Genomic DNA, 12,917 nt, shown 5'->3' on the forward strand with positions numbered 1-12,917 from the left:
AGGTGCTGCCTTTGATCCTTCAAGCGAAGACCCAAGCCGAGTTGCTGTCGCCCTGGAAGACCAGCCTACAGGTCACCGAGCCAGCCGCCGACTTCAAAGCCTACAACCCGAACACGGTCTGCTGCCTGACCCCATTCGATGTCGGAAGGCAACGACGCTGACAATGGCCCAGCCTACTACAGCACTGGTTGTTTTCGTCCAACCCCGTGAGGCCCCCTGCTCCACGGACGACCGGATGAAGATGCTGGAGACTGGATGGACCTTTTCGACCATGTGGCAGAATTCAACGGCTGGAACGACGCTGCGAAACTCAGGTAGGTCTACTTTGTTCTTCAAGGACATGCCCGAGTTTGGTTCGAAACTCATGAGGCAGCTATGAAGGATTGGGAGACTTTCAAGGAAGCGTTTTTGACTGCCTTTTCAAGCATCGTCCGAAAGGAAAGAGCCCAGGCCCTCCTTCAGTCAAGACTTCAACTTACTGACGAGCCTGTCCTGGCATACGTTGAGGAGATGAAGCGCCTCTTTCGCTGCGCCGACACTAACATGAACGAAGGTGAGAGAGTCAAATTTTTAATGTGAGGCGTCAAAGAATCGCTTTTTGCAAGTCTTGTCCGAAATCCGCCAACAACGGTGGCGGAATTTGAAACGGAGGCATCTACTATCGAGAAGACGTTGGCCACCCGGATGCGCCACTATAAACGACCACTTCAGCCGGACTGCTCAACCCACTACCCCAACGCATCTGCAAGCGGATAGAACCTTCGGGACCTCATCCAGGAGATCATGCGAGAGGAGCTCCGCCGAATGCTAGCATCATCGCAACAACCCCAGGTGGCGACGCTCGCGGACGTCGTCCGTGAAGAAGTTCAGCAGGCGCTGGGCGTTCCTAAAGCGATGACTCCGACGGCTCCAGAGCATGAATCAGCAGCGATGGACTATGCAGTTGCATTATGTCGTCCTGCACCCCGACGCGCCCTCCCAAGCCGAGGCGACCTCTCAAGCCATCGTCGCTACCATCCTGCTTCCGAAAGCCGCCCCTTGGTCCCCGCCCGCCAAGCCTATCAACGACCCCCAAGCCCCAGAAAGTGCGACGCCTGGAGGACAGCAAACAACCGACCGCTCTGCTTCCATTGTGGTGAGGCAGGACACATCCTCCGTCACAGCCCCTGGGCGGCACCAGTCGTTTTGGTCAAGAAGAAAGACAGCACACTTCGCTGCTGCGTTGATTACCGCCGCTTGAATAGCATAACGAAGAAGGATGTCTACCCGCTTCCCCGCATCGATGACACTCTCGACCGGCCCTGCAATGCAAGGTACTTCTCATCGATGGACCTGAAGAGCAGATATTGGCAAATTGAGGTCGACGAAAGAGATCGCGAGAAGACCGCATTCATCACACCGGACGGCCTTTATGAGTTCAAGGTGATGCCATTTGGCCTCTGCTCCGCACCAGCCACGTTTCAACGAGTAATGGACACAGTCCTGGCAGGCTTGAAGTGGCAAATTTGTATGGTATATTTGGACGACGTTGTTGTCTTCTCGTCAAACTTTGAAGACCACCTAAAACGACTACAGACAGTGCTGGAAGCCATCAAGTCATCGGGACTAACGCTAAAAGCAGAGAAGTGTCACTTCACCTACGAAGAACTCCGGTTCCTAGGTCACATCATTAGCAAGGACAGTATTCGCCCAGACCCGGAAAAAACAGCTGCAATCGCACAATTCCCACCGCCTGCCGACAAGAAAGCTGTGCGCCGATTCCTTGGGCTGTGCGCTTATTATCGACGATTTGTCAGAAACTTTTCGCGGATCGCCGAACCGTTGACGCAGCTTACAAAGGCTGACGTACCTTTTAAATGGAAAGCGCCGCAAGGAGAAGCCTTTGACGAACTCAAGCGCCGCCTGCAATGCCCTCCTGTACTTGGCCACTTTGATGAAAACGCCGAGACCGAAATTCACACCGACGCGAGCAGTGTGGGCCTAGGAGCCGTTCTCGTCCAGAAGAGTGCCGGACAGGAGAAAGTAATCGCCTACGCTAGCAGGTCCCTCACAAAAGCCGAAGTCAATTACTCGACGACCGAGAAGGAGTGCCTTGCAATCATCTGGGCCACTTCTAAGTTTCGTCCATACCTATACGGCCGACCATTCAAGGTGGTAAGCGACCATCACGCACTCCGCTGGCTGGCTAATTTGAAAGATCCTTCCGGCCGCCTTGCCAGATGGAGCCTACGACTTCAAGAATTTGACATGACTGTAATCTATAAGTCGGGCCGGAAGCATTCCGACGCAGACTGCTTATCCCATGCTCCCGTCGATGCTCCCCTGAAAGACGATGACGACGACGACGCCTTTTTGGGACAAGTAAGCGCCAGCAGTTTCGCAGAACAACAGCGATCAGACCCTGAGCTGAAAGCGCTAGCCGATTACTTGGAAGGAAAGACCGCTTCCCCTCCTGGTGTGTTCAGTCGACATTTATCATCCTTCACGTTAAGCAATGGCCTCCTCGTGAAGAACTTCGCACCCAACAAGACCGCGCAGCTTCTTATAGTGCCTAAAACCCTTCGGCAAGAAATTCTGCAGGCGTTGCACGATGAACCCACAGCAGGCCACCTCGGATTTGCGCGCACATTGCGTCGAATCTAGGAGAAGTATTACTGGCCGCGACTGCCTGCCGAAGTTGCCCACTACGTGAAGACGTGTCGTGAGGGCCAACGACGCAAAACGCCGCCGATCAGACCAGCAGGACTACTAAACCCAATTCCGCCCCCAATCCTGCCCTTTCAACAAATTGGCATGGATCTCCTCGGCCCCTTTCCATCTTCGTCTATGGGTAACAAGTGGTTCATTGTGGCCACTGACTACCTTACACGTTACGCCGAAGCAAGAGCACTACCAAATGGTACCGCGGCAGAAGTCGCCAAATTTTTTGTCGAACAAATTCTCTTGCGACACGGCGCCCCAGAAGTGCTCATCACGGACAGGGGAACGGCGTTTACGGCAGATTTGATGCAAGCCATCCTTCACACAAGCCATCGACGAACAACTGCGTACCATCCCCAGACCAATGGCCTTACGGAGCGCCTGAACAAAACGATCGCGGACATGATCGCTATGTACGTCGACGCTGAACACAAGACCTGGGACGCCATCTTGCCGTACGTGATCTTCGCGTATAACACGGTGGTCCAGGAGATGACCAGAGCGACCCCGTTTAAGCTTGTGTACGGCAGGAAGCCCACGACGACGCTCGACGCAATGCTGCCGCACGTAACCAGCGAAGACAACCTTGACGTTGCCGCTTACCTGCAGCGTGCAGAGGAAGCCCGAAGACTCGCACGGCTGCGTATTAAAGACCAACAGCGCACCGACAGTCGACGATACAATTTACGACGACGCCACGCAGAGTACAATCCAGGAGACCAAGTGTGGGTTTGGACACCAATTCGCCGTCGCGGATTAAGTGAAAAGTTGTTGCGTCGATACTTTGGGCCATACAAATTCCTTCGCCGCGTCGGACCACTGGACTATGAAGTCATTCCTGACGGAACGTCAGCATCACAACGGCGACGCGCACGCCCAGAAATTGTACATGCTGTACGACTGAAGCCATATTACGCGCGGTAAAGAATCTGTGGTGTTTAAACTTTGCAGTGTTTATGTTTAAGTTTCTTTGTTTTGGAACATCGAGGCGATGTTTTTCTTTAAGGGGAGAGTAATGCCGCGAAACCTTCAAAACAGTATTTGTTGTTTCTTAACAGCCGCCGGCATACAGGCTTATCACTCTGATTCTGGACCGCTTACCAGTTCCGTAATCTTTGTCTGTTAATGCTCGATGTCGCGAGTCACACCTTTATCAGTTTTGTTGTAGCGCAAGATGCACTGAGATCTGTCTCGAAGGTTCCGGTCACTCGGGTGTCTTTCCACAATGTTCCAGCCCGTGCTGGTAGCTGTTTGCGACGTTATCTAGATTGTTCTGTGCAGCCTTTAAATTGAGCGTTGACGAGTGTGACGAGCATTCTTTGTCCGACGACCGACGAGCACGTTTGTTGCTATCGCCGCCGCCGAGTTGCTTAGTTCTTTTGCGGGCGCAAGTTAGCCTAATAAAGAGTTTCTTTAGTGCAAACATCGACCCTTCATTTGTGTCGTCGACCTTGTCATCCCTACGTGACAATATCCAGAGCCATGCCATTTCCATGCTGTTCAACAGCTCAACAACTATGCAAACTTCAGAAAATTAAAATAAATTGAGATTTATTTAAGATACAAAATACTTCTCAAAACCATCTTTTTATAGACATTTTTCTCAGCAATGAGTACTCAGCCTAACATAAAATATCATCACATCTAGTGCTGTGGTTTTCTCATGACAGTGCACAAACTTTGCATTTTTTGTGAACCCACAATGTGGTTGAATCTGCCCACTGCTTCCAAACAAGACTGGGAGCTCACGTGTTGTCCCTCACCTGAGGCTTTTGTGGTGTTCCTCCAGACCCAGTCATGTAGACAAAGTCGTTCCCCTTTGCCTTCTCCTCACTGGAGACACCACTCAAGGGTCGGAAGTTGTCGATCATTGAAATCAGGCCTGCAGTCAGCGCAAGAGAGCCACACTCGAGAAAGAAAGTGGTATGACATTTCTCCCAGCCACGAGGAGAAAAAGATGGGAGAAACTGCCTGGCTTCATATATGTCGTCAAAAGAACTGGCTTGTCCTGGTAGCAGCAAAAGAGAAATGACAAAGAAAATACAACACAAAAGAGGCAATGCAAGTGCCGTGCTATTTTAATTTCTAAGTATGACTTGCCAACCAGCCTAGCACCAAGCTTTACTGAAACTGTGCCAAGGTGTATGCAACTATTGTGAATAAAAAAAATGACAGATTTAGCTTGGTTAGGGCAAAGACCCACTTTAACCAACCCATGAGTGTATGGCAGCCTAGGAATAGCGTGTATCATTCAGGATTCAAAAAATGCTGCCCAAATTGGGAACAACTCCAGGCAAACAAAGTGCCGGCCATGCACAAAAAGAGCAAGCAGCTGCACACTGATCAAGGGCTAAAATCAGCTAATGGAAAAGTGCTCAGAAAGGCATCTGTTGAGGGGCAGAAAATGCGCTGCACAAAAGTGGTACGCACCATCTGATAGCTGCAGCTGGCCCAGGTACACTTCGGAGAGCACGAAGTCCTTGCTTTTGACAGGAAACTCCCTGGGGCACACGAGGTGAAGAAGAGACACAAAGCATGAGCACCATCCGTTTGGTGGCCAGCAATCTGCAGAGCTGTCTCACATTGATAGGTTGCCTCAATGCACATAGGGGTCAAGGTGATAGCTCCTGAAATGCACTTCTGTTTTCAACATCTGAAAATTACACCCTACGCTACTGATATGGGCTACTCCAGGCTCCTTACGGTGCACTAAAGTCTTACAAAACAGGCCTTTTTGTGTGTGTTTTGATTCCAATGAAATGCAGTCATCACAGCCAGCATTGGACCAGAATTGGACACCATGTTCCTGCTCGCTAGCTGAATAGCACTGTTACCAATCCGTTGCAATAATATTAGTCAACCTCAAATTGTGCGTAATTAGTGAGAAATGAAAACTGGGCAAGTTGCAGAGCTGACATCAACGCCCTATGCATGCAATTAGATTCTGACTTTGTTACCAGGCCGTCATGCAACCGTTAGTATTGTCATGTTGTGGTGACAAGACCGTACACACCAAAAGAAGACACAGGTGTGATGATGCTGAAAATAACTCTTTATTGGGCTCCCGCAAAAGAACTAAGCAACTCGGCGATAGCAACAAACGTGCTCATCGAACTAAGAATGCTTGTCGCACACATCAACGCTCAAATTAAAGACGGCTAAGAATCATCTAGATAACATCGCAAACTGTCACTAGTACAAGCTGGAACATTGTAGAAAGACACGCGAGTGGCCGGAATCTTCGAGACAAATCTCGGTGCATCTTGCGCGACAAAAGGTGCGTCTCGCGACTTCGAGCATTACCAAACAAAGAATACAAAAATGATGCGCGTGCCAGAATCAGAGTGATAAGGCTGCATGCCGGCGGCTGCTAAAAGAAACAAATATAGTTTTGAAGGTTTCGCGGCATTACTCCCCCCTTAAAAAAAACATTGCCTCGATGTTCCAAAATAAACAAAACAACTTAAACATAAACATTACCAAATTTAAACACCACGAATTCTTTAACGCGCATAATAAGGCTTCAGACGAACAACATGAACGATATCTGGGTGCGCGCGTCACCGCTGTGATGCTGTCGTATCGTCGGGAATGACTTCATAGTCGAGTTGTCCAATGCGGCGTATGATTTTGTATGGCCCAAAGTATCGACACAGTAACTTTTCACTTAGTCCACGGCGGCGAACTGGAGTCTAAACTCAAACTTAGTCTCTTGGATTGTACTCTGCGTGGCGTCGTCGTAAGTTGTATCGTCGCGTGTCGGTGCACTGTTGGTCTCTAATACGCAGCCATGCGAATCGTCGTGCTTCCTCTGCACGCTGCAGGTAGGCGGCGACGTCAAAGTTGTCCTCGTTGGTTACCTGCAGCAGTATTGCGTCGAGCACAGTCATGGGCTCCCTGCCATACACAAGCTTGAACAGGGTCGCTTTGGTCGTCTCCTGGACTGCCGTGTTATATGCGAAGATCATGTATGGCAAGATGGCGTCCTAGGTCTTGTGTTCAGCATCAGCATACATGGCAATCATGTCCGCAATCGTTTTGTTCAGACGCTCCGTAAGTCCATTGGTTTGATAATGGTACGCAGTTGTTCATCGATGGCTTGTATGACTGTATTCTAGGATGGCTTGCATCAACTCTGCCGTAAACGCCATTCCCCTGTCCGTGATGAGCACTTCTGGGGTGCCGTGTCGTAAGAAAATTTGTTCGACAAAAAACTCGGCGACTTCTGCTGCGGTACTATTGGTTAGGGCTTTTTCTTCGGCATAACGGGTAAGGTAGTCAGTGGCCACGATGATCCACTTGTTACCCATAGATGAAGTTGGAAAGGGGACAAGGAGATCCATCTCAATTTGTTGAAAAAGCAGGTTTGTGGGCGGAATTGGGTTCAGTCTGATCGGCGGCGTCTTGCGTCATTGGCACTCACGGCACGTCTTCACGTAGTGGGCAACTTCGGCAGGCAGTCGAAGCCAGTAGTACTTCTCCTGGATTTGACGCAACGTACGCGCAAACCCAAGATGGCCTGCTGTGGGCTCATTGTGCAACGCCTCCAGAATTTCTTGCCGCAGGCTTTTAGGCATAACAAGAAGCAGCGTGGTCCTGGTAGGTGTGAAGTTCTTCTTCACGAGGAGGCCATGGTTTAACCCAAACGATGATAAGTGACGCCTGAACACAGCAGGAGGGGATGCGGTCTTTCCTTCTAAGTAATCGACTAGCGCTTTCAGCTCAGGGTCCGATCGCTGTTGTTTTGCGAAACTAATGGCGCTTACCGCTTACCGGTCCCCAAAAGGCGTCTTCATCGTCTTCTTTCGCTGGCGCATCAAAGCTCGTGACAAGCAGTCTACATCAGAGTGCTTGCGGCCTAGCTTGTAGACGATTGTGATGTCGAATGCCTGAAGACGCAGGCTCCATTGGGCAAGGCGGCCGGAGGGGTCTCCAAATTTTCCAGCCAGCAGAGCACGTGGTGATCGCTTACCACCTTGAATGGTCGGCCATATAAGTATGGGTGGAACTTTGAAGAGGCCCAGATGATCGCGACGCACTCCTTCTCGGTCATCGAGTAATTGGCTTCGGCTTTTGAGAGGGGCCTGCTAGCATAGGCGATTACTTTCTCTTGTCCGGCATTCTTCTGAATAAGAATGGCGCCTAGCCCCAGACTGCTCGCGTCGGTATGTATCTTGGTTTCGGCGTTCTCATCAAAGTGGACTAGCACAGGAGGAGACTGTAGGCAGGGTTTAAGTTCTTCGAAAGGTTCTGTTTGCAGTGCTTTCCATTGAAATGGAACGTCTGCTTTGTAAGCTACGTCAAAGGCTCGGCAAGGCGCGAAAAGTTCTTGACAAATCGGTGGTATATGCGCACAGTCCGTGGAATCGGCGCACAGCTTTCTTGTCACCAGGCTGGGAAACTGCGATCGCACCTGTTTTCTGTGGGTCGGGGCAAACTCCCTCCTCGCTGACGATATGACCCCAAAACAGCATCTCTCCGTAGGCGAAGTGACACTTCTCTGCTTTCAGCGTTAAACTCGAGGACTTGATTGCGTCAAGAACTGTTCGAAGCCTTCTCAGATGGTCTTCAAAGTTCAAAGAGAAGACGACAACGTTGTCTAAGTACACTAGACAAATTTGTCACTTCAAGTCAGCCAACACGGTATCCATTACACGCTGGAACATCACTGATGCAGAGCAGAGGCCGAATGGCATTACCTTGAACTCGATGAGGCCGTCTGGCGTGATAAACGCGGTCTTCTCGCGGTCTCTTTCGTCGACCTCAATTTGCCAGTAGCCGCTCTTCAGGTCCATCGATGAGAAATACTTAGCGTTAGAGCCGGTCCAGAGTGTCGTCGATGCGGGGAAGTGGGTAGACATCCTTCCTAGTTATGCCATTCAAGCGGCGATAATCAACGCAGAAGCAAAGTGTGCCATCTTTCTTCACCAAAACGACTGGTGCCGTCCAGGGGCTGTTCGATGGCTGGATCACGTCATCACGCAGCATTTCTTCAACTTGATCGCGTATGGCCTGGCATTCTCGCAGCGATACACGTTAGGAGCTTTGACGTAGCGGTCGAGCGTTTTCGTCTGTGATGATGCGACGCTTTGCCAACGAAGTTTGCCACACCTTCGACGCTGAAGAAAAGCACTCGCTGTAGTTTTCAAGAAGAGTGCGAATCCGGTCTTGTCTGTCTCGGGGGAGCACTGGGTTAATGTCGAAATTGGGCTGCTTGGCTCAGTTGGGTGCATCGTCTTCAAGTTGGCTGGGGAGGGCGAAGACTTCTCGGGTGTCCGCTAGCTCGTCAAGGAAAGCAATCATCATGCCCTTGTTCAGGTGCTGGTACTCATCGGTGAAGTTTGTGACGAGCACATCAGCTTGTCCATGAAGGAAATGGACGATGCCTCTTGCGATGCCAAGTTCTCTATCCAGTAACAACTGAGTGTTTCCTTCGACAACAACTTCCGTGATTTCGACTCCTTTTGTACCCACATGGACAATGACGCTTGAGCGGGGCGGTATAGTCAATTCTCCATCGAGGACATTTGATGCGTCAAAGTTCTCGTAGTTGGTATGGCTTTCTCCGTCAAGAGCTTGATGAGCTTGTATCGGAGGTCGATGATCGTCCGATTTTCGTTCAGGAAATCCATGCCCAGAATCACGTCGAGGGAACACCTATAGGACGACGAAGCTGGTAGGGTAGGTATGTCCATTTACTGTAACTTTTGTTGTGCATCCCCCCGACGGTGTAATAAGGTTATCACCAGCGGTGCGGATTAGCAGGCCATCCCAAGTAGTCGTCACTTTCTTGAGTTGGATGGTGAAAGCTCCACTGATGACATAGTAGTCAGTTCCGGTGTCCACTAGGGTGGTAACAGTGCGTCCGTCGACAGCAATGGCGAGGTCACTTGTACGTGTCCTCGTATTGCATGTTGGCTTCAGTGTTCGATCTTTACTCCGTCTTTTTCTGAGGTCGCGGCCAGGGCACACTGTTGTCACTTCACTGGGCGTCGGTGTTAGTTTAACATGTGGTCGAATGGTCGTCGATGTCCTCGTCGTGCATAGCGGTGGGGTATTGGTTGATGCATTATTCACTCGTCGTCGGCGATGGAGAATCTTCATTAGTTCACCGTTAAACAACCTCACCTCCAAAGGTTGCTGCCTTTAGTTTCCCCTACGGGAGCCAGGGGACCGTCCTTGCACGTAACTACGGCCCAGCGATGCAAATCAGGCATTTCACAGCGATGGGGAGTGTAACAGACACCTTTGCGACGCGTGCTCTCTGCTGCGCAGGAAGTTGTTGATTTCCTGTGGTCGGTCGCCAGGATGGGGTCGTGGGGCGCCGACAGCGAAACCACGGAGGACGATCCGCCTACACAGGCAGTGACGGAGGATGTGTCTTGCCTCGCCACAATGGAAGCAGAGCGGTCGGTTGTCAGACGTCCTCCAGGCATCGCATTTCCTGGGGCTTGGAGATCATTGGTAGACTTGGCGGGCGAAGGCCAAGGGGTGGTTTTTGGGGGCAGTATGGTAGTGACGAGGGCTTGGGAGGTCACGTCAGGGTGCAGGACGACGTAATGCAGCCATATAGTTCATCGCTGCTGTTTCTTGCACTGGAGCCGTCGCTTGAGGAACGCCCAGTGCCTGCTGGACTTCTTAACGGACGACGTCCGCGGGCGTCGTCACCTGGGGTTGTTGTGATAATGGCAGTAATCGGCGGAGCTCCTCTTGCGCAATCTCCCGGCTGAGGTCCCGAAGGTTCTCTCCGATTGTAGATGTGCTGGGGTAGTGGCTTGAGTAGTCCGGTTGAAGTGATCACTCCTAGTGAAGCATCCGGGTGTCCAACGTCTTTTCGATGATAGACGCTTCCGTTTCAAATTCCAGCACAGTTTCTGGCGGATTTTGGACAAGACCTACAAAAAGCGACTCTGAATGCCTCGCATTAAAAATTTGACTCTCTCACCTTCGGTCATGTTAGGGTTGGCACAGCGAAAGAGGCACTTCATCTCCTCAACATACACCGGGACAGGCTCGTTAGAAAGATGAAGTCTTGATTGAAGGAGGGCCTGGACTCTTTCCTTTCGAACGATGCTTGAAAAGGCAGTCAAAAACTCTGTCTCGAAAATCTCCCAATCCTTCAATGCTGCCTCATGATTTTTGAACCATATTCGGGCAGAACCTTCAAAAGAAATGTAGACCTGCCTGAGTTTCGTTTCGTTGTTCCAGGCATTGAAAGTTGCCACGCTTTCTAACAGGTTGAGCCAGTCTTCTGCATCCTCGTCTTGTCGTCCATGGAAACAGGGCGGCTCACGGGGTTGCACGAAAACAACCAGTGCTGTAGGTTGGGCCATTGTCAGCGTCAATGCCTTCCGAGATCGAACAGGGTCCAGCAGCAGACCGTGTTCCGATTGGAGCCTTTGAAGATGGCGGCTGGTTTGCTGGCCTGTTGGCTGATCTCCCAGGGTGACAGGAACAGGGTTGGTGTCTTGGTTTGAAGGGGTAAACCGGGACTTGAAGGGCAGCACCTTCATCAGATGTCACGTAGTGGTGACAAGGCCGTACATACCAAAGAAGACACTGGCGTGATGGTACTGAAAATACCTCTTTATTGGGCTGACTTGCGCCCGCAAAAGAACTAAGCAACTCTATGGTGGCGATAGCAACAAACGTGCTCGTTGATCGTCGAACTAAGAATGCTTGTCGCGCACATCAACGCTCAATTTAAAGGCGGCTCAGAACCATATAGGTAACGTCGCAAACTGTCATTAGTACAAGCTGGAACATTGTAGAAAGATACGCGAGTGGCCGGAATCTTCGAGACAGACCTCTGTGCATCTTGCGCGACAAAGGAACTGATAAAGGTGCGTCTCGCGACAGAAATGATGCGCATGCCAGAATCAGAGTGATAAGGCCGCATGCTGGCGGCTGCTAAAAACAACAAATACAGTTTTGAAGGTTTTTCGGCAGTATCACAGACAGCATAGTTCAATGAATAAGACACTGAAAAATTCGCACAGACTTGACTTACGTAGGATTCACATGTGACACTCTTGTAAAAGGTGTGCTGTCCACAAGTTCAGATCTCCAATCAAGCTCTGAAACACCATTAGAAATGAGCAGGTCACCAAGTGCTCAGAGAGTAACTCATTTCTATCAAGGAGTAATGAAAAAAATGGAAGATCTCAAAAAAACAATAAGCAACAGGACAAAGTGAAAGGAAACACTAATAACAAGAGGTAAGCACATGCGTTTAATGCTTCAGCACCTGCAGTTCACATAAAAATCATATTGAATATCATTATTTACGCTGCTGAAATGGCATAGGAGGCACTGCTGCTACTGGCATTATCCTTTCCACTTGTGGCGCTCTTCTCTGCTTTCATATGAAACAGGCAAAGAAAACCTGAAATTTTTCCTGTGCATTGGGGCTGTTAAGGCCACCTAAATAACTGAGTAAAAGGACAGCTTACGCCATAAATGATAAAAACCCCATTTTTTTCACTGTTGCATTCAAGCTGAATTCATGCAGTTTCCGCGGTAAAGTGCCGAAATCATACTACGCATAAGTGAAAGCCCTCAGATCCTGCAACCACAGCACTTTTACACTGTGCTTGCCTCTCTTTTGCTTTCCGGCCACTCTGTACTCACATGTGCTTTCAGTTTGCTTACCGTAAGCGTAGTCTTGCTCCATGCCAATTCCATCTGAGTCAGCATATTGCCTGCAGCAATGAACAAGGTCAGCCATGGGCATGAAAAGATCTTAGAAGGCAGGCACTAAAGGTTTTCTTCCCCCATGTTGAACAAAACCAGGCTTCTGGAACACCTTCTGGAGCAAACTAAACTGACTAGACACAGCCATGCCACGGATGTGGCTTGGCTTTTGCCATGAGCCCTTTTCTTAACAAAAATCTGTGGGCACAATCCATAAAGTGCATTCACAAAGGCAGACAAGCTCAAGACACCAATTGGGTATTATTCCACCTCCACTGGAAGCAGCAAAGAGTTTGGTGAATGGCAAAGTGGCACACTGCCATCTGAGCAAGCGGACAGGCTGAAACAGAGAACACAAAGTGGTCACAATAATTCAAGCATGCACAGTTTAATAAAATTACGACCCGTCCTCCAATTTTTGCTCCATAAAACTGAAGGCGATGAAAGTTAATAATATGAGGAACAGCAATGACAGTCTCTATTCTCACAAGAAATGTTCACAAATTCAGCCTTCCGTAACACAA

At 49.9% G+C, this 12,917-nt stretch overlaps 1 protein-coding gene across 1 annotated transcript in view; it reads right to left on the minus strand.

Annotated features, from left to right (window-relative positions):
- Positions 1 to 12,917, minus strand: part of LOC146209985 (transmembrane protein 43-like) — a 98,215-nt gene that overhangs the window by 55,696 nt on the left and 29,602 nt on the right. Inside the window, exons 4-7 of the mRNA XM_084605855.1 lie at positions 12,352 to 12,401; positions 11,711 to 11,777; positions 5,131 to 5,201; positions 4,464 to 4,582 (exon numbers count right to left, since the gene is read on the minus strand). Coding sequence (XP_084461981.1) covers positions 4,464 to 4,582; positions 5,131 to 5,201; positions 11,711 to 11,777; positions 12,352 to 12,401 — 307 coding nt within the window. The remainder of the gene's footprint in view (positions 1 to 4,463; positions 4,583 to 5,130; positions 5,202 to 11,710; positions 11,778 to 12,351; positions 12,402 to 12,917) is intronic.

The sequence above is a fragment of the Amblyomma maculatum genome, chromosome 1, assembly GCF_055883805.1.
Source record: "Amblyomma maculatum isolate TAMU_Amacu chromosome 1, ASM5588380v1, whole genome shotgun sequence".
NCBI classification, from domain to species: Eukaryota; Metazoa; Arthropoda; class Arachnida; order Ixodida; family Ixodidae; genus Amblyomma; species Amblyomma maculatum.